Genomic DNA, 26,074 nt, shown 5'->3' with positions numbered 1-26,074 from the left:
TCTCGCCTTAAAATAACGAGCCTCCATTTACGAAAAATGAATAGCAACGACCGCCCATTTAAATCAAAACTAAAACATCCTCGTAAATTTCGGACGTTCCAGATTATTTTTTGATACGAAACGAAATGTTATTGTATTTAATAATAACTGGTAAACACCCATTTGTATTTCAGACGATTTATCGAAAATGCTGGCGTTACTATTTAGCAAATGTATTACACGCGAGAGTTTGTTTCGAGCGCGAGTACACGATTTGCATATAAATAACATCGCGTTAACCTGGATCATAAGTCGAACGAACATTCGAAAATTGAGGTCCGACGGTCGCTTCTCGAAATGCATCGTTAGTTCGTCCCTTTCGGTCTCCAATTTGAATAATCGGACGCTGGTTCGACTATTCGCGGAGCACTTAGGCCGCCGCCGAGCGCCCAGTTTGTTCAACTTTAAATTTTCGTTTCTTTCGACGCCCGGTTCTACGCAAACGTAACCAGACTCCACGCGAAAAAAGAATAACGCGGACGGAAGTTGGGTAAACGAGAAATTATTACGAGCAAGCGAGCACGGATACGGAGAGCTCGCAGGAAGAATACCGGAAGTTCAAGATGCAGGAAGTCGGAGGACCGCGTGAAAAATTCAAATTCGAGGGCGAGTAATTTTTCAAAATTATTCGCAGTGACTTATCGCGTGTCGACGAGTTATTATGCAACCGATGGGGATCGCAGATATTGAAAAATTAAGGATATATAGATAAAAATGGACCAGAAGGCCTTTAGGAAACGACGGTCTTCCAAATAATGTGCGATATTAAGGTAATATCGACGCCATTATTGTCCAGGGGATAATTTCACTAGTGATAACTCATTTCAGCGATACAAAATATAAATAATATGGAAAGTAATCGACGGTGGCAATTAAACCTGTCGATATTTTATTTGTCATATTCATTTTAATAATATCTAAATCTAACAATATGACACTTATCACGACTGAGAGATTATTTATTCAACGAATATACAGGGTGTTCGGCCAAAATTTCGGGAAAAATTTTAATGGCAGATTCTAGAGGCCAAAATAAGACGAAAACCAAGAATATCAATTTGTTGATTGAGGGTTTGTTAAAAAGTTATTAAAAAATTAAATTAAACAATTTCAAATCATTCTGAAAAAATTACTTTTGGTTGCGGGGGTCAATTATAAGTATTTTTGGTGAATACACATACCCCCGAATTCTTATGCACTTTCGAGAAAAAAATTCGGATAGGTGCCTAAATTTATCGGTGAAAAAGAAATTTTTCAAATTGTTCTAAAAAAATTATTTTCAATTACAAGGGTCGATTACAATCATTTTTGGTCATTACACATACCCTCGAAATCTTAACTATTTTCGAGAAAAAAATTCCTTACCGAAAATATAATTTTACGTCATAAATGTCACTCCAAAATTTCGTGCATATATTTAACACGTCATAACTTCTGAGCGTATGGAAGGATTTTAATGTTTAAAAAGGCAAATAACGTGTATTTTAGTGAAGAAGATATAGAAATTCTAGTAATATTGAGAAAGTTGCTTCTTGACCCCGTAAAGTGAGAAGAACCCGACAAAAATGAGCCAATTTCCAAACAGCCATAACTACTACAATAGTGAATATATTCTAATGAAACTTTTTTCTGAGATAGAGCTCATGGGTACCTACAAAAAAGTATTAGACAACTTTTTTTTAGAGCGTCAAACAAATTTATTAAAAATGAAAATCAAATTTTTAACAAAAATCGACGGGAGTAGTATTTTTCGGTAAAAAAAAATATATCAAATTCGTTCTAAAAAAATTATTTCCGGTTGCAGGGGTTATTACAATCATTTTTGGTGAATACACATACCCCCGACATCCTATGCCTTTTTGAGAAAAAAATTCGTTACTAAAAATATAATGTCTCACCAGAACTGTCTGTCACCCTGAAAATTGAAGAGGTTCAAATCATTTTGGAAAAATTATTTTTTGTTGCGGGGGGCAATTATAATAATTTTTGGTGAATAGGCATACCCTCGAAATCCTGCACAATTTCGAGTAAAAAATTCAATACCGGCGGAAGTTTGAACGTTAATAATTTTTTAATGAAGCCTTCATCAACAAATTGGTATTCTTGATTTCCGTCTTATTTTGGCCTCTAGAATGCCCCATTATAATTTTTCCCAGGGGTGGCCGAACACCATGTATAAATAAAAATGGCCCAGGAGGCCTTTGGGAAAGCACGATCTTCCAAATAACGTGCGATATTAAGGTAATAACGACGCCATTATTGTCGACGGGATAATTTCACTACTGATAATTTATTTCAGCGATACAAAATATAAATAATATGGAAAATAACATTAAAATAAATATAATAATATGGAATATGGTGGTAATTAAACGTTTTGAAATTTTATTTTTCATATTAATTTTCTATTCGAGTAATTATTCTGTTGTCAAACGCTCGTATTGCACACATATTGGCGCTGAATTTTCTTTTATTCCTGAATAAAACTTTCGTTTAATTTTTATTCTGAAACATTAAGCAGTATCATTACGAGGAATGTTATAACAGCCGATTTCGAGGAAGCTTTATAATCGAAGCGATATTGTCTATTGAAACATAAAATTATGTGTGAAACATTCGCATGAAAACGTCGCCAGTTTTCTATTATTCCAGCTGTTACTATTAATAAATATTAGAGATAGAAATACGATCGCGTATGAGGTTTTCCGAGTATTTTTCCACGGTTGCCTTATCCGGTCCAAGAAACTGAAACAATATTAGGATTTCTATTACTCCGGGCAAACAGAAACTTTTTAAAAGACAGCTGAGTCTTTCCGCAAGAAAGTAGTCTATGAGTTCTATAAATAAAATTTTAATAAAAAAACCCAACGATGGAAAAATTCGACTAAACGTAGCATACGTTTGTAATTTCAGTAGTTTTCGAAAACGTCACGCTTCATTAAACCATGAACACCTTCTACCGATAGAACGACGCGGAAATCACTATCGATAATAAAAAAAAGCAGCGAAACAAGCAACGCAATAGACGAGGTTTAAGCTTGACGCGTGCAAGCTCGGTTACGATCAATTAGTTTTGATGATCTCGTGAATATAGAGTGAAGCATGCGCCTGGATTTCATACGATGAATCCATAAATATTGATTTTAACAAAAATTGGCTCCCGCGAACTAGTTTGCATAGCACAAACGGGCCAGTATAACAGACTTCGAATTTTCTCCGCAGCTTTCGAAACTTCCAGCATATGTTTCGAATAAAGCTCTCTTTCCAGGGTGAAAGTTGCTTGGTAAATTCGAAACAAATTAAGCGACGTTTTAACACTTTCACGCATATGACTGACAAGGCCTCCAACCACGAAGCTAAACAAAATTAATTAAGAAAATAAATATTGATAGTATCCACAAATCAGTGATGAAGTTGAATAAATAAATAATGAGACAAATTTTAGATTACGTGTAATGATTTACGATCGTCTAAAATCAAAGTATTAGTTTGGTAAGATTTAAAATGACAAATTACAACTTGTTAATGCTGATTGAACGTAAAAATCGTTTGCCAATTGAAAATTAAAAACAAGAGGAAAACGTAGTATGAAACTAATACGCGGACAAATTTTTAAGCGACTTTTCGCGAACGATCGAGCACGGGATAGCGCGTTCGGGTGAACTGAAACGGACGAACGCGCGCGATTTCTCCGGCCACTTTGGTGCAAAGTTCGTGGCAACGAAATACGGGGAATATGCATTGTGAAAAATAGGAATGGATCGAAGCGTACACGAAGAAGACACGTTGGAAGATGGATGAGTCAGCGAGATGATTTACGACGACCAGATAATCTACAAGTGGAAATATACCAGTTGAAGTTTCGTACTGCACTGCTTAGCGCGAACGTATCGTTACAAGATTGAAATTAATTACGAGTCTTGTATGAACCGGGCCATCTATTCGTTCAAGTGTCACGACGAGAACTAAACATTAGGTGTCTTCGAATTATTCTAAATTATATAGAATGTTCAGCCACCCCTGGGGGAAAAATTTTAATGGAAGATTCTAGAGGCCAAAATAAGACGAAAATAAAAAATAGCAATTTGTTGATGGAGGCTTCGTTACAAAGTTATTAACGTTTGAAGTTTCGCCAGTACCGAATTTTTTTCTCGAAAATGCGCAGGATTTCAGAGATATGTCTATTCACCAAAAATAATTGTAATTGACCCCTGCAACCGAAAATATTTTTTCCAGACCGATTTGCAATTTTTTGTTTTTTTCGCCGAAAAATTTCAGCATCTACTCGAATTTTTTTCTCGAAAGTGCATAGGATTTCGGGGTATGTATATTCACCAAAAATGATTGTAGTTGCCCTACACAACAAAAAATAATTTTTCCAGATCGATTTTAAACTCTTCAATTCTTAGGGAAACATGTCAATGTATGGTCAGACATTATATTTTTAGTAATGAATTTTTTTCTCGAAAATGCGTAGGATGTCGGGGGTATGTATAGTAACCAAAAGCGATTGTAATTGACCCTTGGAATCGAAAATAATTTTTCCAGAACGATTTGAAAAGTTTTTTTTTCGCTGAAAAATTTGTCCACCTATTGAATTTTTTTCTCGAGAATGGTTAGGATTTCGGGGGTATGTCTATTCACAAAAAATGATTGTAATTGCCCCCCACAACCGCGAATAATTTTTCCAGAATGATTTGAAACGTTTCAGTTTTCAGGGTAACATAATTATAGTCAGATATTATATTTTTAGTAATGAATTTTTTTCTCGAGAATGCATAGGATGTCGGGGATATGTGTATTCACCAAAAGCGATTGTAATTGACCCCTGGAACCGAAAATAATTTTTTCCAAAACGATTTGAATTTTTTTTTTTCGTTGAAAAATTTGTCCACCTCTTGAATTTTTTTCTCGAAAATGGTTAGGATTTCGAGGGTGTGTCTATTCACAAAAAATGATTGTAATTGCCCCCCACAACCGCGAATAATTTTTCCAGAATGATTTGAAACGTTTTAGTTTTCAGGGTAACAGACAGTTATGGTCAGACATTATATTTTCAGTAATGAATTTTTTTCTCGAAAATGCGTAGGATATCGAGGGTATATCCATTCACAAAAAATGATTGTAACTTACCTCCCAAACAAAAATAATTTTTTCAGAATGATTTGTTTAATTTAATGTTTTAATAACTTTTTAACGAAGCCTCAATCGAACAATTGATATTCTTGATTTTCGTCTTATTTTGGCTTGTAGAATCTCCCATTAAAATTTTTCCCAGTGGTGGCCGTACACCCTGTATAATTCCTCGTCGATATTATTCCTTACACTTTTGGCCAAAAGATATTTGGTGTTGTACATTTAGGATGCTTGGTAAGTGGTGGTGCAAATAATCATATAGTTACTCTACGTGGGTAAATGGATTGAAAATGTAATGGGAACTTTGTTGGTATAATGCTTTGTTTCGGAGAAAATTAGATTTATAAATTCATCAGGTATGGTATGACTCGTCTGACCATTAATCGCTATTTCTATTTGCAGTTTGCTTTTGTCGTAGTAGTGAAAATTGTTCGCATCTTTGAAATGACACTTAATTGATCTTTTATCTCGTGAATTTTCAACGTTACCTCGAAGACAAAAATTTTCACGAAGAAAATTTACGTTATATTTTCTCATTTATTATATATTAATATATATTTACTCATTTTCTTAAGTAGAACGTCCACATTATATGTCGAAAATTCTGTAATTTTTGGAAAAAGGATCGTCGCTTAAACTTTGAGAACAGCTAACGAGAAAGTGAATTACCATTGTAAAAGAAATATTAAGTGGTCAGTTTCTGGTGAAACATTAAATCTAGAGTCCAGCGCATCCAGGTCATTAAATATTGTATTAAAACTAGAAAATCCACAACACTCTATGTACAAGCTTTCATATACCTTTTTGGTAATTCACTGTACGTTATTGCCCATGCAAGTAAAATGTAACATTGTCATAAATGTAAAATAGCTGTCTGCGATAAGCGCGTCATAAAAATATGTAAATTGCGCGCGCAAAAAGTGTTACACAGCAATAACGATAAAGAAATAACGAAAATGCTGGAACGCTATGGAAGCTAGTTTTCGTGTTACAAGTTTTTTATTCTGTTTTACGTCTAATTTTTTAAAAGTTTCTAAAACATCTTGTTTCGTCTACTTTATTACAGCGACATTTTTTAACAAAAACTATACTTCAAACAGAAAAGTTAAGTTTCAAAATCTGGAACATGTGCGTGATATATTCTTTTCGTTGATAATATGAATTCGTGAGAGTCACGTATTAGTCAGAAAATTGCAAAATATAAAAAAGGAACTCAGGTTATTTATACTTATGTTACGTTTAGGGTCACGCAGGCCTCACCGAAGCAAACGTATCGCAATTATTTTTCTTTTTCAAAGTCAATGCTTATTATTTACAGAAATCTCCTGCAAATCGAATGTTACGACTAAATATCTTCAACCACGATATTTAACTAAAAATAAATTTTTTCGGAATGTACAGAATGTGAAATTATAGTTTATAAATGTTAACTGCCAAAACGAATCGATTCTGGTCGTAATAATAAGACGAAATGTTTACGTATTTTTTCACATTTTTAAAAGGAAATATAGTCGGGATAAATGAAACACCCTGTACAAAATAACGGTTCGTCGGTTGGTTTTATACTTCTTGCCAGCGCACAGTGATCTGAATTTCGTGACAACTAATCCCGCAGCTCGGCCAATAAATTGTTTTTTTACGCGAAGCCCACCGTGTTTCGTAAATCAAATCGACCCGGATGAGTTATGGAGATCTATTTATCACATTCTGGACCCATGCGCAGTGGGATTTTTACCACAGTTTCTACTCGTTGACGTATCATCGATTATAGATTGCTGCTAGAAAAGCGATTTTCACTGTTATTTTTCCAAATAAAAAATTCCACGTTTCCTATTTCATCCAGCGAAATGAAAATATATCAGTTTTCTTTTCGAACATTAAAAAACTTTGCATAGTATACCAAAAAAAGTTATTTCAATTACCGAGGTAAAGGGTAACTTTTATTTTGGTTTTCGTTTACATTGCTAAATTTAAGAAAAATATTGGCAACCACAATTTATTCAACGGTTTACTTCTTCCTAGAATTGCTTTACCAATATCAGACTAACAAGGAGGGAATAATTACCCACCAATTGCTTCTCAAACTCGTACATCGCAATATTCTGGTTCTGCAATTATTTTCATTGTAATTCTTTGATTCATGCCCCGCTTTTGTACGAAACTTGGTAGAATGAGTTATCAACAAAGTTTCCCGGTGAACCTCGAAAACATAAATCTGACCAGTGCAATCATGGGAAATCAATATTTCTGACACTTATATCGAAGCATGTAAACGTACGAACAGAACTCCAATATAATCCGCGAGTTATGGAACTTGTTCCGAATTTGGCTGTAAATTGTCACCTCCATTTAACCCAGATGTTGTAACAAGAGTTACACGCTGGTATTGTATTAGAATTTTCATCAATTAATTTATTCTGCTTTTCTTTGGTTTATTCACAATTCCTTTTGCATTCCTTTCGTTCGTTCCAAATAAATACTTTTGGAAATTAATTTCCGTTTTACAGAATATTTTTGATATTATTATAAACTTATTTTAATAATGAAATACTTGTTTCTTCTGTATTCGTTGAAGAGAAATTTTACTCTACTGTTACATATTAATTTACTTTGAATTTAAAAATTTCAAATTTTTTTGAAAGGAATAGAATACTTCAGAATTAAAATGGAAATTTATTTTTCGAATAATCACTAGAACTGGATAAATGAATTAGCAAATAAACAAAGGAACGAGCGTTCCTCATTAAGCGACGATCATTAAATAAAATGTACAAAGATAATTTGCATGAAAATTAAAATACAAATTCGAATAACGAAATCGAGTAACGATGATATTTGTCGAACAAGGTTTAAAATTCTTTAAAAATAAAATTGAATAAAAAAGCAAATGTATTTTATACCTTTCAAGAATCTTCCGCATTTTGTCTTATTTCTAAATAATTTAACATCTCATTCATTAAGTTAATTACTATGGTTGTTATTATTATTCAAATTCGCGTATTATTCAATGCTCGTGTCAGGAATAATGAGCTTTTGCATAATTATATATTTACAAATTAGTATTATTCAATTGTGATAATTACTCGAGAAATAAATTTCTCTTTTGGTTCATTTCTGCACTGAAAGAATATTTCACAGTTTTATCTTATTTCTAAATAAGAAAGTCCCCATACAGGAACTTCTTACAAAATTCATTGTACGTTAGATATAATAAACTTTTTCAAGTTGCACGTGCGCAAACAAATAATAAATGTAAATTATTCAGACTACTGTCGGAATAAAAACGTAAACTTTTAAATCGTGTTAAAGAAGACTCGTAAAGATACTTTTAAATGTCTCCCTCCCACGCAAGGCTTCTAGCCATCTCGTTCGAAATACAGAATCAACTCGGAGTTGCATCAGACCGACTAGGATCGCTAAAGTAGCCTAAGAACGTTCTTGATCAAACATTAAAAGTCGCTCGGAGTCCCAGGGGGAAGCTCAGGCAGCCAGAAACGTTAAATTTTAGATCAGCGAGTGTAAATCAATTTCAAGCGAAACCGTCGCATCCTAATTACACGGGTAATAAGAAGGGAAACGGTCATATTTAACGTGTGCGTCGACGAATTTACATAACTCGATGCCCCGGATATATAACCCTCCGCAATCAGAATTTCATGGAAACTAATTCTGTGGTTCGTTTAATGGAGTCTTCCTCGCGTGGCGTTGCGTTCCGGTCGCAGATCGACGAGCCGATTGGAGCGGCTCCAATCTCGCGTTTTACACAAACCGTGTCGTTTTCACGCAATTCATTAGCAAATCGAAAACGTCACGCGAGCAAAAATCGGCGAAATCCGTTTCGAAAAGTATCGCGAAGCGTTCTGTTTCCGATCGAGTGCTAAAAAATGTTACTGCGAAACTATTGCAACGCTTTTGATCGAAATTCTGATTCGATACGATGCTGTATTGCTTGTGAAAAATATCGGGCACGCCAGAGATTTGGTCAGGAATTGAAAAATTCGAAAGAAAACATAAGTTTTGATCAAGTTTGATCTATTATGTTGGCGGTGAAAAGAGTTCCGGCGGAAGGTATGCCCAACATTATGATCCGAAAAACAGGAGGATATTAATTACGGTGTGTCTCAGAAATAAATGGCCGAACTTTGGGTGGTTGTTTTGCTCGTCGTGGGAACGAAGAAAAAGATCATACTCTTTCTAAATGTTCTCGCTTAATCTTCCTTAAACTTTGGTTTAAAACTTGAATTTAGAGTAACGAGCACCGTATTTCCTGGATTTTGAGGCACGCCACGCTTCATCGTTTAGACGATAATAAAATAGCTGGTTTCGTAGTTGGCAGATTTACGAACGATCGAGCTTAAGCCCGCTACGGAGCAGACACAAGCGAGGAACTGGAACATTCATCAAGATGCAGAGTATAGGTGACGTTATTATGGGCGATTCTACGGTATCTGCGTTTCTAGGCACTTGAACAGCACCAACCATGACTGTTCGACCGATTTGATACTCTCGATACGATCCTCTATGGTCGTTCGCGTCGTTCAGCCTTGATTAATGAGGGAATGATCGTGTTCGCGCGTTACTCCAATGTCAATCGGAATGAAAAGCAACGTATGACCCTTGATCTTCTCGATTGTATTGATAACGCTTATTCCAGCCTCCCGTCAACCGTTTGAGCGTTTTTGAGTAATGGTTCTCGACCATGACGTTCGTAAAACAATGACGCTGGGCGATTGTTTCGTCCCCCCGAAGGGTTGTGGTTCGATAACATGGGTGAAATAATATTGGACCTTGGTAATCAATCAAATGTCAAGTATTGTTATAATAAACACAGAGGATATATAATAGCTTCTCAGTATTTAACTCTTTGAGGCAGACGATTTTAAAGGAAGAAAACACTCGAGTTGCACGAAATGTTTTTTGACATAAAAAAGTAGGGAAAAAATAAAATATATATCAACTTTTTGAGATTAAAAAATGTCCCAAATGTCGAATATCTTCGCGATGAAATTTTCTATAAAATTAATTGCAACACAGGCTAGGGTCCAGTATTCTAGAAAGTCCAACAAATGTTATTTTTATACTGTAATAATAATTAAAATTCTGAGGGATCGAGTGATTTTGTGTTTGTAAAACGAGGCTTGCACATACCTGTTTGAGAGTCGGACGCCGATAGGTAAACGAGGCAGCAAGTCGTTAGGAGCCGAAGGAGCCACATGACACTACACATGATTGCCCGACGCGTGGCTCCTCCCTTCCTTATCTGTTCCCCCTGCTGCGGTTCTCGTACCGCTGTCTCGACATTGCTGTCATCTGAAACACATGACCGGATATCACCAATAGGATCAATTTATTCAAGCTAAAATGCAGCTGGAACCTATCTTTACATCCTACAGTAATGATTCGTAAAATGAACATCGCTCCGGAGGTTGCCATGCTCATCTCTCATACAGTGGAAGCGAAATTCGGCCCCAGGAGATGTGTTACACAATAATAATTCTTAAAATGAATATCGTTTCGGGGTCAGTGTGTTCATTTTAAGAATCATTACTGAATAAACATCTCCTAGTGTCGAAATGGACCCCAAGGGGGATCCCCAAATTGAAAGGGATAGAAACAAAGATGTTTATTCAATAATAATTCATAAAATGAACATCGTACCGGGGTGAATGTGTTTATTTTAAGAATCACTACTGAATAAACATCTTCTAGTTTCGAAATGGACCCCAAGGGGGATCCCCAATTTGAAAGGAATAGAAACGAAGTCGTTTATTCAATAATAATTCTTAAAATGAACATTGTTCCGTGGTTAGTATGTTCATTTTACGAATCATTACTGAATAAACATCTTTCAGTGTCGAAATGGACCCCAAGGGGGATCCCCAAATTGAAAGGGATAGAAACAAAGATGTTTATTCAATAATAATTCTTAAAATGAATATCGTTTCGGGGTCAGTGTGTTCATTTTAAGAATCATTACTGAATAAACATCTCCTAGTGTCGAAATGGTCTTCAAGGTTCATTCCTCAAGTTGGGAGGGATTGAAACATTCAACTTACGAATCACGTTTGGGGTTCATTTTGTGAATCATTGCTGTATATCAAAGGAGGAACGAGGATTTCGCGAAAACAAAGATCAGGATCGAAGGGTGGAGTTCGCGCGGGTATTCAGAAATAATGCAGCGCGCACGCGATCGAAACCAGCGGCGCAAATACGCGTTAAGTGAACCGCGGGGCTTTTATTGAAATAGCACGCGGCTCAGGAACGTAAGAAGAAGCCTGTTCGTGATTCACGTAACCGATTCCGAACAGGTATCTCCTGCAACTACACCGGGCGAAAAGCTTCGCGGGGACGAAATGTAACGCGAAAGACGAAAGAACACGTAGTTGGTTGCAGACGCGAGATACGTGACGCTCCGCTGCATTTTCGATTTAGACGGCCATTGATTCCGCTGCGTCGCTAAAATCCTGAACGGATAATAGCTACAACGCGACAGCCTGCGAATTCCTTCTTTCAACGGACGAGTTAGTGTCTATTGATGGCGAAAGAATGGAGAGGATTTCCGACGATCACGTACGGGTGAGTTGTGATTTTTTCTTTTTTTCGTTTTGTGAACGATAGCATTCGAAAGCAGAGACGATTAAATGATTCGCGTTTGACAAAAATTACCGTATATTCCACAAGTTTACATTGTAAAACATGTAACTTAAAATTTATTTTCTCCGACGTCTTAACTTGAGAATGAATTTTTTCTAGTTTCACAGTGGAAAATCGCCCATATATATGGCGTTAAAAATATTATAGGTTTCCATGTACACTCATGAAGCTCCCATTCAAAAAGTTTCTAATAATCTTTAATAGAAAATTATTTTGGTATATCTATTCATCGTGTTCCATAGTCTAGTTGCAAATTCAAATGCTTGCAGACTCTCAAAGCGGAATGCGGACGTGGACCCGTAGTTAAGGCTGACTGAGACCGTGAAACCGGATGCAGATGGCCGCGAGTCTGTGGAATTCGTATTAATGACATAGTAATCGTAAGATCTGATACACGATAATCCAGTAATATCTAATACGTGTCACAACGTATCCTATGGAAACCTCGTATTAGCAGCGAACACTTCCCACGCGGCATAGACGTCATTGGATGACACGATACAGATCATGCTGGTCACGAACTTCGAGCTGCTGACCACGAAGCGGATGATCTGATTCCGATCTATAAGATTAGACACAGCTAACGTCTATATCAGGGTCTTTAAACAGCCTCCAACTCGTAGGATACAGCGCAAACGACCTTAAACTTGAGCAAACCAATGAAGAACGTTGGATGTGTATTGTGAAGAGAAAAGAGACATATCTGATTTAGAATAATCTACACTGTATTTACTCAGGGATATTTCTTATGGAATAAAAAATCCGTATTTTAATACTAGATTCACGAAATTCGTCGATTTGACGTTAAACGCGTTTTTCTGAAAACCATATTTTTCATACTGGGCGGCTCAATAACTCTGTCAATTTTCATCCGATTTACTTAAAATTTTGTATGGTGGTTCCTAATGCTATTCTCTTCAGTTGCACGTACGAAATTTTCGATCGAATAATTAGTTCTCTACGTGGTGTTAAAAGAAATATTGACTTTTTCATGTGAATCGGTTAGAGTCGGGTTAGGTTTGGGTTAGGTCTGGGTTAGGTCTGGGTTAGTTTTTGAAATCTTTTTGTCAAAGTTCCACAATTCTATAATAAATAATTATTTTTAAAAATCCGTGCGTGCAACTAAAACTACTGTCTTGTAGTTTAAAATAATTGCATAATATCATGTTTCATAACTTGGAGTGAAAAAGTACACATCCACCCATTTCTAACATAAGGCCTCTCACGCTGGTTCCTATTATGGCTATAGTAATCAATATTTTTACACGAAATTTTTATAAGAAGTAGCTCAAGATATTTACTGCCGAAAACATTAAACATTTATCAGAAAACGTTTCATAGTTACACCCAAAAAATTCTTGAAAATTGCCTTTATTTTCAGCGTCACTTTCCTCCCTTGAGCAAAGCATGGATTCGAAAGGAGAGGTGTAAAAGTGAATCGTGTAAAATCGTGTTTAAAACGAGTATTTCTGTTTTCATCGGATAGGTATGGACGCGAAGAGAATCCGTGGCTCGCGAAATAGTTTGCTGCCGCAGCGTCAACGGGCGTGTACGCTAATCGTGACCAGGTTTCCTGAAATTTGGGTCGCAATTTCCTCTTTTTGTCTCGAGGACCGGAGCCGCGTAAAGTTGAAAAGTTTTCGAAACTGGCGTCGATATTAAAGGGGACAGCGAAAAACGGGAAGGGTCCGGCGATTCTTTGTTTCGTTGAACGTATTCGCCATCTTACGGTGCTTAATTATAGTTTAATTAAAATCCGTGCACGCCGCCCGTGGGAAAGTTTCAGAAGTTAATCCCCTGCAGAGTCGGCGATACTTTCATATTAGCGAGGCTCCCGGCCGTTCCGCGGCCGCTAAAATAAAACGAGTTAATTACATTATGGCTCCGACGTGCCGCGCTGCGCCGCGACGCCGCCTCTCCGCGGCTCAACCAACCGAATACCCGCGCACTCGCAATTTTGCGACACGGAATGCCAAAAGTGTTTCCGCCGTTTGTTAAGTTACCGAACTCAACAACGCGTGGAAGACGATCTTACCGCGAGTACTTGGCGCGAAACTTGTCGGGACGATGCCACCTGATCCTTCCAAGACACCAACGTCCCCAAAAATAACCGATTCTCCTTCCTTTCGAAACAATTTTTCTCTATTTTTGGTACTGGTAAATCATAAAATTCGTTTTGTCTAACCCCTTGCCCGACAATGATGAGTTTGACTCGTCACGAGTTCTGGATGTCAAGTGTCACGGTCATGAGGCTACTCATCATCGAGCCTTACATAGAGTTGTTCAGCCACCCCTGGGAACAATTTCAATGAGAGATTCTAGGAGCCAAAATAAGACGAAAATGAAGAATAGCAATTTGTTGATTGATGCTTCGTTAAAAAGTTATTAACGTTTAAAGTTCCGCCTGTAGAACGGCAATCTGCGACCAACTGAATGAGAACCACTATCACGCGCACGCAGCTGTTCTACAGGCGGAACTTTAAACGTTTATAACTTTTTAACAAAGCCTCAATCAACAAATTGGTATTCTTGATTTTCGTCTTATTTTGGCTCCTAGAATCTCCTATTAAAATTTTTCCCAGGGTTGGCCGAACCCTGTATATTAAAATCAACACATTTTTATATTTACGAGGCATTTGTAAAACAAATCTTTTTCGTGGCTGTTCCTTGTAAACAAAATTAAATAGTTTACGTTTGAAAAATTATATTAACACATTGACTGCCACGTCACCCACATATGGGTGACACGACTTTTCACCAAGGAGTTAAAAAAATTAATTCTCTAGCTTAAATGTCAAAGAAAATAAAGCTAGGTAGGGCCCTTGAATTTTAACGAGTCTGTGAAAATAAATTCAATAACAAATGATGGGTATGCTAGTTTCCAGTTGTCTATAAACAAAATTTAATTTCCCTTGTAATTTGAGGAGTTTGGTCTGGCAGTCAACGTGTTAAATCGTAAGTCAAGGGGTTAAGTAACGATTCAAGAGAATCGCAAATATGTTTATTTTGACACGTTTGGTTCTCACTGTCGTAAAAATTTTGTTAATAGAAATCTTTTTCGTGGCTGTTCCTTGTACGAGCAAATTTAAACAAAATTAAATAGTTTACGTTTGAAAAATTACATTAAATCTTACGTCAAGGGGGTAAGTAACGATTCAAGAGAATTGCGAATATGTTTATTTTGACACGATTGGTCCCCACTTTTGTAAAGTTTTGTTAATTTAAATGCTTGTTAATACGTTCGTTTTAAAATCGATAGTATTTAACTGTTCGTGTCTGAAGTACACGGTGTCCCAATTCGCTGAGTTCAATCTGGCGTTGGTGGATTCTTTTGTATTTTTAGGACTAGTAAATCATAAAATTCGTTTCTTCAAAGTTCAGTTTAATTATCGATTCACGAGAATGTTTATTTTGACACGTTTGGTCCCCCCCTTTGTAAAGTTTAGTTAATTTAAATACTTGTTAATACGTTCCCTTTAAAATCGATAGCATTTAACAGTTCGTGCCTGAAGTGCACGGTTGTCCTATTTCGCTAAGTGCAATCTGGCGTCCATCGGTGATAAGGAAATGCAGTTATCATAACCCGATACCCACGGTAATATGGCTTTAATCACGTAAGACTTCATCCTTATCACACCGAGAGAGGAACATACGAAAATGGTCGTTTGCATTTTGCACTCTGACGCGGTGCTTCCGCGTAATGCGTTAACAACCCCGATGCAAGAGCTTTCGACTCGGTATCGTGTTTTATCAACGTAACAATTCTCTTATTCCGTTACATTTCACGATATTAAAAGCTATATTTTTATCTACGATTGCTTATACATAGTAATATCGTGTAAATTAGATATTAATTAAAGGAAATTCAAATTCTGTATAATATTACAAACATTTCACGGCACACAAGGTACGACGTACGAGTAACGTATTTTCATAAAGGTTCATAAAATGAAATACTACAGCAGTTTTTTGCCTTTCTGGACCCAACAGTTGCACAATGTGGCGTAAAGCCAGAACCGAATGAACGTTTGATGCATTTAATTGCCAACAACCACCAAAACGAGAGTGTTTCTATCGTCAATTTAATCAATTTATGGTAACTTGATATCAAAAGATTTTTTTAAATTACTAAACGTAACGTAGGAAGTGAAATATTGTCGTTCACAACGCGTTCCGAATTCGAATACTCTTTCGAAATTAATAAGATATCCTATATCGCGCTCGATTTCGAGCCACTTCGAGCGTTTTTTAAAATAGGTTTCACGAATCCTCGCCAACCTGGGCGCAAGATATTCTTCGACTTAAAATGGCTCCGCGGCGTTGCAGCGTCACGTCGCTCTATTAATTCCGGGAAAAGATATTTCTGTTTCCCGTGGAAAGGATATGAGCGTGGAAAATAAAGTCGACGTACGTTTGAAATTTATTTGCGTCGTGCTGTACCTCTTTACTCTCCCATCGCGACGTTTCGCTTATTCTTACCTCTGTTCGAGAATGTTTAGACGGTTAGAAAAATGACAACTTAATGGCGAAGTTTCTCGTGAACATAGTTATCAACAGTAAAGCGGAAAAAAAAACTTTCATTCGTAAAACATACTTATGTTATCTTCCGTTGCACAGTTTCTGGTTTCAAAGTAAAATAAAAACGTGTTGTTCTTTTTATTAAATTTTTAATAAACTTAAGATTATATTGCTTCTTTCAGGTTTAAATAATAGTCTCTCTGTCCACTATTTATAAAGAGAATGCAAATGTGTTTAAATTTATTTTGGATATTTTTCTCCAGAGACATGAGAAATCTGCATTTTTGTCAAGGGATCATTTCGCTCCTTAAAGCGTATTATGGCACCAAGGAGAAATTGCTTCGTGTAACGGATGGACCACTCCACTTACGCACAATATTTCAAAATTGTCTAGATTACCCGATCCTTGAACGTCCCTTATCAGCCATTTACCCATACGACCTAGTTCACGCGCACCGGCCGTACGGTAGATAAATATTAAATTTTAATAAATCGTCGTCGAATGGCGAGTTTCGCCGAAAAAGGTCCTCCGAGTAATATTATTCGCCGGACTACCTGCACATCTTTTATAATTCAAGAAGAATTACAAAATTTAACGAATCTATCGTTTCTCCTACTCTCGATATCTTTTAAAATGGCGTCGATAATCTTGTGCAGCTATAAGGTTATCTCAATCAATAAAATATATAATAAGCTTATGAAATAGGAGTTCACTTTGAAAGTTAAATAATTCAAGAACAACTATACAAATTCTATTTAACGAATTTATTGTTCCTCCATTTCTTTCAAACGGGAGTACTCTTGTATAGCCATCAAGTTACTTTAATTAATAAAATATGTAATAAGTTTATAAAATAGGTGTTCACCTTAAAGGTTAAATAATTTAAGAAGAACTACACAAATTCTATTAAACGAATTTATCATTTCCCGATTTATTTCAAGATAGCGTATTCTTGTATAGCCATGAGGTTATTTCAATCAATAAAATATATAATAAGCTTATAAAGTAAGAGTTCGCCTTGAAAGTTAAATAATTCAAGAGGAACTATACATGTTCTATTTAATGAATTTATCGTTTCCCGATGACTTTCAAAATGGCGTATTCTTGTATAGCCATGAGGTTATGTCAATCAATAAAATATACAGGGTGTTCCGCCACTACTGGGAAAAATTTTAATGGAAGATTTTAGAGACCAAAATAAGACGAAAATCAAGAATACTAATTTGTTGATAGAAGCTTCGTGAAAAAGTTATTAACGTTTAAAGTTCCGCAAGTACTGAATTTTTTTCTAGAATGTGGGTAGGATTTCGGGGGTAGGTCTATCCACCAAAAATTATTGTAATTGACCCCTGCAATCAAAAATAATTTTTCCAGAACGATTTGAAGTTTTTTAATTTTGTCGAAAAATTTCACACCTTGAATTTTTTTCTCGAAAGTGGGTAGGATTTCGAGGGTATGTCTAATGACCAAAAATGATTGTAATTGACCTCCGCAACAGAAAATAATTTTTCCAAAACGATTTGAAATTTTTTTTTGCCGAAAAATTTCAGCACCTACCCCCTGTCGATTTTCCTTAAAAATTCGTTTTCCATTTTTAACAAATATCTTTGACGCTCTACAGAAAAGTTGTCTAATACTTTTTTGTAGGTATCCATGAGCTCTACTTCTTGAAAAAATTTCATTGAAATATATTCATTATTGTAGGAGTTATGGTCGTTTGAAAATTGCCCTACTTTAATGGGGTTTTTATAACTTTACGAGGTTAAGGAACAATTTTTCCAAAATTTTTATAATTTCTACATATTCCTCACCAAAATACGCGTTGTTTGTATTTTGAAACATTAAGATCGTCCAATCCGTTCAGGAGTTATGATTTATTAAACATATACATGAAATTTCAGGGAAACGTGTCAATGGTCAGACATTATATTTTCGGTAAGGAATTTTTTTCTCGAAAGTACGTAAGATTTCGGGGGAATGTCTATTGACCAAAAATGATTGTAATTAACCCCCACAACTAAAAATAATTTTTTCAGAACGATTTGAAATTTTTTAATTTAATTTTTTAATAACTCTTTAACGAAGCCTCAATCAACAAATTGATATTCTTGATTTTCGTCTTATTTTGGCCTCTAGAATCCTCCATTAAAATTTTTAATAAGCTTATAAAGCAAGAGTTTACCTTAAAAGTTAAATAAGTCAAGCAGAACAATACAAATTCTATTTAACGAATTTATTGTTTTTCCATTTTTTTAGAAATGGCGTACTCTCGTATAGCCATAAGCTTATCTCAATCAATAAAATGTACAATAGTATTGCAAAATATAAGTTCACCTTAAAATTTAGGGGATGATCATTTCCTTTGCTACAACCTCCTATAAACGAACCTATTAAACAAAGAAATCGTAATTATTCGCGTGTCCGCCACTTGTACATCGGTTAATTTCGTCCCCCATCGAGTTCAGTCCCGTTTCTCACGGTTTTCGAAAGACTTTTCTCCGTCGGTCTGGCACACGTTCGGAATTCCAATTCGGAATTTCTAATAGCAGCTCGAAACCAGCACGAAGATGAATGGAGGCTGCACACGGTCGCGTATCAGCCTTTGATAAATTAAGGTCGAGACCTTGCACGCCTAGCCGAGGTAAACCTGCCACTCAAATAGAGGGAAGCACGGAGGCGTCGCCACGGGGCAAGAATCGTAGATATTGAGGGGATAAGGCTTCCAGAAGTCCTCGTTTAAGACTTGGTAATAGCTGACTCTCTGAACGCCCATACAGGAAACAAAATAGACCCGCTCGTCGAGACGTTCAAAGACACGTTGAGTGTTTCTACACGTAGTTGAGCGTTTCTACGGACTGTAATCTTAACAGCTTTGGCCAGGTAAGGAATAATTCAAACGCAGAGAGAGGTTCTTTGAGCACGATGCGTGCGTACCTTAAGCCGTGTACACACTCGCAATGGGGCTCGTCTTGCCTCTTCAATACTTGAATACACGCGAGGAACGCTCGAAACCGTTCCCGGAGCGACGAGCATCGAATCCAAACGAAACTTTACTGCTTGTTACGCGTGCACTTAATGATCCCGGAATTTCGTTACTGAGCATTGTCGGAAATAGAAACGTCACTTTCAAAGTAATTTTAAACAGTGTTCTTAGTCTCGAGATCTCGACAGCGATGGTCGACTGCAAAGGTACATTAATAGCTAATTATGCTCCTACGGTTGTTGTGTTTTAAAGCAAATCAAGCTACTGTTCAAACGTACGAACGACTAGCCCCGTTGTATCGGTGAGAACATTTTTCTTTTTAACATTTGTGAATTTTTTATTCCAATCGTTTAGAACATTTCGATAGATCGCTGTTCGCCAAGAGCGAAATAATCTTCCGCTGGTCCGTCTCAACTTCGAGCAAAGCCCTGTAAATCCAGCACAGTTCCGCAGTTCAGTTTCCAGAGATTAGCGGAAGACACGGATCTCTGTTGTTTACGTTGTACTTGTCAATGTTACAAGATTTTCTACTTAGGTTTAATAAGCGAAATTTCGCGTCTTCGCTCGATTTCCAAGTCGATGCAATTACATTAGAGCACCCGGCGTTAATGACGGAAAGCTTTTAGGTGACAAATGTGGAGGATGTCCACGTCGAAGGAACGTTGAAGGGAAACGAAGCATTTATTCGAAAGAAACTGACAATGAGTCACCGTCTCCTCTTTGACTACCTGTGTCTTTAAAAGAAACGAAGTTATTTCAGATACTCGAAGTACATAAGGTACTTTAATGGAAAACAGGGACAGTGAGATTTTATACTTGAAAGATTGTGTTAGGTGGGTCGATGACAGGGGCACAAAAGAATGAATGAATTTCTTATCAGGAAGGTTGACAATAAGTACAGCCTCTAATAATACTCTTTAAATTTTTCTTTCCATGAAATACATGTCCAAAGAATAGAAAATAATAATTTAAGAAAGCATCGAGTCGAGAAAGTATTATCATAATTGCGTTCGAATTCAAAGTAAAACGAGTAAGCTGAAAATACATTGTACAGTCACAGAAGTCCAGCGAGAGGAGGAAAACTGGATGGGGAAATAAAGGACGAAATTAAAAGGGAAGAAAAGGGCGGGAAACATAATTCAATAGTAGAAATGGAAGATTTCAAATAATCTTCTTCGTTTCCTCGTCTCAATTCACTTAAATTCAACTACTCGTAGCTGCGTCGTAACTTTAAAAAAGTGATTATTCCAAAATGCCTTAAGGGGGGAACCATTTTGACGGCTAAAAATAAAAGCAACTTTCAAGAATTTTTCGGGGGTAACTTTGAAACTTTTTCTAATAAATGTTTAATGGTTTCGAGGGTATATTGCTTGAGCTACTTCTTGTAAAAATTTCATATAAAAATATTAATTATTACAGACATAATAGGAACATAAAAGGAGATGTAATTTTTCACTGCAAATTCTAAGACAAGAAATCGTGCAATTTTCTAAGACTATAAGACAGTAGCTTCAGTTGCAAGCAAGGATTTATAAAAATAATAATTTATAAGAGCTTATAAGAAATAATAAAAGTTTCAAATGAATATCCCGGAGTAAAGAGCAGTTAATTTCAAGCGTTATGCATATTACACTTTTTACACCTACTAAAACTTCTGCAACTTTGTAATTTATACGAATTTTACTTTAATATTTTAGGGGGTCATTCTTAAAACCTCAAACATTAAAAAGAGATGAAAAAAAATTTCAATCTTTTCAATTCGTCACAGTGGTTTCCTCCCTTAACATCCGAAGTTTCACAACGAAACTTTTGCAAACACCTAATGTGACATCGATTCGACGCACGAGGTCTCCAAAGCGTTCGCTGGGGGATGAGATACGCATCCCCCGTTTCGTCGAGATTTCCATCTTTGATGCTAGACGTTGCCTTGGCAGATAAACAAGCGAAACGGAACAGCAGCGAGCGCACAAAGTTGAACGTCATTATGCAAAGTTCATTAAAAGCAATTCCCTATTCTGCCTGGATTCCACGGCGAACCGGTCCCCCCATCGATTCCACCGCAGAAGTAACCTTCTAACCACGGTATTAAACTTATCCAACTTCATCCCCCGCCGTATTGCCGTCGTTTCTTCCGCCGGCCTCTTGGTCCCTCCCCCGCCTTCAGAGTTAAAAAGTTCCCCAGCAGCTTTATCTATCCGACCTCTAGCTCCACTTCCTCGCTTCATGCTCTACTGTTTTGCTTCTCCTTCGCCTCATTTTTCTTCCCACGTACGTCCAATTTTCTTACCTTACTTCCATCTTTCCTTCTATTTTTTCCCTTCTTCTTCGACCAACTCTTTTTCCTACGGCCCCCACGATCTCTTTTCTTTGTTCAACGACTCCCGTTGGCGAGCGATTTAACCAATCTCATCGACGAGCATCCAACCCCCGGTCCAAGGGTGAATCCGGGGAACGTTCAATTAAGGTTACGAGATGAGAAGCATTGATTAGTGGTCTTGGGGATTCCTTCAGGAGTCTCGACATATTTTTAGTAGCTTCTAAGCGCAGTCTCAATGGATTCGAATCGAGTAGTTTATCGGTCGGTGACACGAAGAAAGGATAATTCTATCGCCGTCGGACGGAGATAGATCTTGATATTATCGATCCATAGGGTTATTAATAAAGGAAACGTTGGCTCTGGGAAACGGTGCAACGATATATCGATTTTCATAGTGTGTATACTACTTCTCGTATGCGTACTCTATTATGGTGAATAATAATAATATTTGTACCAAATGTTTAATTCGAAGTAAGAACGAACCTAACCCCAACTCGAGGCTGAAGAAAAAATAAAAAACTATAATTTAGTAAGTTAAAAATCGTCTAGTTCAAAAATATGAACGTTCACGATACACGATTCAATATCGTGGACTATCGTTAAAACTAAAATTAAACATAACGAGAACAGTGCTTGCACACCACTAACAACAAACCACATTCTGTACGAATGCAGAGAATTCGACTTGCAAAGACAGGTTTATGGCACCAGGCCAGATACAGCCCTAACATCCAAGGACCATATAAGGGACACCTTGATATTTGTGAGTGACTCAAATCTATGGCACAAAATTTAACGATACAAAGAAGCAGCGTCGTTAATCGTCGCTAATGAAAACCAGAAAAAGAATAAGAATAAGAAGAAGAACAGTGTTTATCGATATGGAGACTTCGAATTTAATCGTAAACCAGAGATTTTCATGCGAAATGATTCGAGTCACGTTGCTGTTCGCGCGATTGTTGAAGTTGTTGTTGCATCGCGCGAATTGCCTCTGGTCGCAGCTTCCCAGCGTCTCGGTATTACTTTGCTTTCGCCAATTCGGCGAGAAATGTTTCCCTGTATCGCGTTCCCAAGGGAGCAACCGTTCCAAGCGCTCGCCACAAGCCCGCATTACGGCGCAGAATAAATTCTCTTCGCCGCATTAAATAACACGCCAGACGCGACCAGATATTCGGGAATGTTTAACGCCGCGCAATAGAAAAGACCGTTTCTGGACCGATAACTGCGCAGTTCACCCGCATTCCGTGCCAGTTGCCCGTGGGTTCATTGAAACTTGCTACAGTTGCTTGTCCCTTTCAGCTGGAAGGCGTAATTATTTGATGAAGTTGGTAGCATCGGAGCATTCGGTCCCGTTTCTGTTCCCAGTATTAATTAACGGGACACGGGATTGGGGAAAGATCGACGACGGCTGCGATCACTATTAATACGCGGAACCTAATATCATACGAATGCAAATGTTTCGTTCGAATACAGATTTTCTATGTTATCGATATTCCAATGAATTTTTCTTCTTTCACGTTAGTTAGAAGGCGTAGAAATGTTTGAAATATTGTTTATCGAACGTACAACGAATGTGATCGAGGGAGAATTTACTTAATGAGCACCAATTCTGAGGCCTGAATTGATTGAGCACTTTGCTGATTATAAGCACATTTATATATCTTAAGATTATCGACATATAATAAAAATTTATAGTGTTGGAATACCTTAGAAATGTCATTAATATACAGGGTGTTCGGCCACCCCTGGGAAAAATTTCAAGGGAAAGATTCAAGAAGCCAAAATAAGTTCAAAGGTTATTAAAAAATTTCAAATCATTCTGAAAAAATTATTTTTTGTTATAGGGGTCAATTACAATCATTTTTGGTGAATAAACATACCCCCGAAATCGTACCCATTTTCGAGAAAAAAATTCAGGAAGGTGGACAAATTTTCGACAAAATTAAAAATTTCAAATCGTTCTAAAAAAATTATATTTGGTTGCAGGGGCCAATTACAATTACTTTTGGGCATTACACATACCTCCGAATTCCTACGCACTATTGAGAAAAAAATTCCTTACCGAAAATATAATGTCTGACCATAGCGTTGATATGTTTCACTGAAATTTCATGCGAATCTTTAAAACGTCATAACTCCTGAACGGATTGGACGATTTTAATTTTTCAAAACGCAAACAACGCGTATTTTGGCGAGGAGTATGTAGAAATTCTAAAAATTGTGGAAAACTTGTTCCTTAACCCCGTAAAGTTAGAAAAACCACATCAAAGTAAGCCAATTTTCAAACGACCATAACGCCTACAATAGTGAATATATTTCAATGAAACATTTTTCTGAAGTAGAGCCCATGAATACATACAAAAAAGTATTAGACAACTTTTCCGTAGGGTGTCAAACTAATTTATTAAATATGAATTTTTAAGAAAAATCGACATAACGTAGGTGCCTAAATTTTTGGGTAAAAAAAAATTTTCAAATCGTTCTGGAAAAATTATTTTCGGTTGCAGCGGTCAATTACAATCATTTTTAGTCATTAGACATACCCTCGAAATCCTACCCACTTTCTAGAAAAAAAATTCAATATTTGCGGAACTTTAAATGTTAATAACTTTTTAACAAAGCCTCCATCAACAAATTGGTATTCTTGATTTTCGTCTTATTTTGGCCTATAGAATCGCCCATAAAAATTTTTCCCAGGTGTGGCCGAACACTGTATATTATAAATAGGTAAGTGACTTCTTTAACGAATTAATAAAATTCCAAAACGATTTTAAATTTAGTAGAATATATGTGACGTGTTTATTTCAGCAGCTTATCGTAAGGATTTCTCGATCTCACATCGAAAAGAATTAGGTAGTTTTCAAAGGATTTGATTATTTTGAAACGCCTGTGGAGTGATTGCTGATGAAATGAGAGTAAATTTAGTTTGTGTGTGTATCGTCATTGTGTGAGATGCCGAGCGAACGACGCGCGAAATAATCGATAAACAATGGACGGTTGAAATCGACGATGGGTTTTTGTTACGGGAGCACGCAGTACGGCAGTTCTATTCTGTAAGCCAGTGGTCTATGTTCGGTGGTATTATTAATGTGAGAAATGTCCTATGTTAAATAAATAAAACAACAATCGGGAGACGACATTGGATCATTATTTCAACAATTGCAATGAATTTTTCTTTTTTCACGTTAGTTATCGTACTGTCATGCCGTAGGCCCCCATAGAAAATAAGTATTACTCATAGTGATAAGGTTAGTCATAAGCGATACTCGAAGAAGATGACGAACTTGTTGACTCCTTTATGGGGTAAAAACAAATGCGTCATAGACCCAGACCTAACCCGGCTGTACCTAAACCAAAATTATAAAAGCGTACCGCTCCTGGCCCTCCGGGCTCATTTGGACGTTTCATCTTGTAAAGAGTGCATCAGTGTTCAGTCTCCGAATAAACCTTAGAGTATATCCTGATATCTTTGTCCGAGTGCTTGAACCTTTCCCAATCAAAAATCAACCTAATATTGTGACGCCGCAACTATTTGGACGAGTCTGCAGCTTACCGCATAACAGTACGATGAAATTCCAGAACGCGTAAAACTATTCGAAATATTGTTTATCGAACGTACAACGAACGTGTAATACATATTTCAAGGATGATAAATTGGCGCGATGAATGAATAATAGCGACCAAGTAAACAATAAATATACACAACAATCGAGAATATAATACATGTATAATGTTTCGAGAATATTAAATTGGCGCGACGAATAAATAAAGATAAATATACGAGTCGATGGAGAATATATTAGGGGGATAAAACGATACTTGAGAAATAAGAAACATAAATGTCTTAGGAATAGTATAGGTACATATGTAGAAATATGCGAATATTTCGGTTCGATTTAAGTTCTTCTTAACCAAAATCTCATCGACCATATCTTTCCCCTCGACGTTTATATTGAAGATGAGACCGAAGAATAGATACAATTTATAGACGCCGATAAAGCGTTCTTCATCGATAACGCCGTGAATAAAGTCACGTACTCGCCTACGGTGGGTTAGATACAGCATAAATTACAGTCTATATTTTAAGTAAGCAACGAAGATACGAGAAAAAATAGACCGAAAATGTTGAAAACCGTACTTCCCACGTTGTCTTCCTTTTTAGTAAAAACCATAAACGTGAAACTGTTATTTTGAATCGTTGAACTTTCATTCTTGTTTCTAACTTTAATAACAATTATCCACTTTAGCTGTAATTTCGAATCCCAGAATTTATCGATACATTCGTTTCAATAAAGCTGTAATGGCAATACGTGACTCGATTTTTACAACGTTACGCCATGAATATGCACGATGAGTGAATTTCGATCGGCCATAATTCAAAGAAAGATAGATGCAAAGTACTCGTCCAAAATAGATTTACGTCCGG

General features: G+C 36.6%; 1 protein-coding gene across 1 annotated transcript in view; it reads right to left on the bottom strand.

Moving 5' to 3' along the window:
* LOC122400165 (zwei Ig domain protein zig-8-like) overlaps positions 1 to 10,445 on the bottom strand; it is a 63,995-nt gene extending 53,550 nt beyond the window's left edge. Inside the window, exon 1 of the mRNA XM_043401479.1 lies at positions 10,324 to 10,445. Coding sequence (XP_043257414.1) covers positions 10,324 to 10,402 — 79 coding nt within the window. The 5' untranslated portion in view covers positions 10,403 to 10,445. The remainder of the gene's footprint in view (positions 1 to 10,323) is intronic.
* Between the last annotated feature and the right edge of the window lie 15,629 nt (positions 10,446 to 26,074).

This window comes from Colletes gigas, unplaced genomic scaffold, assembly GCF_013123115.1.
Source record: "Colletes gigas isolate AHSC1104 unplaced genomic scaffold, ASM1312311v1 Colletes_gigas_Sc00016, whole genome shotgun sequence".
Taxonomy (NCBI): Eukaryota; Metazoa; Arthropoda; class Insecta; order Hymenoptera; family Colletidae; genus Colletes; species Colletes gigas.
This window is presented reverse-complemented; position numbering and strand designations above follow the sequence as displayed.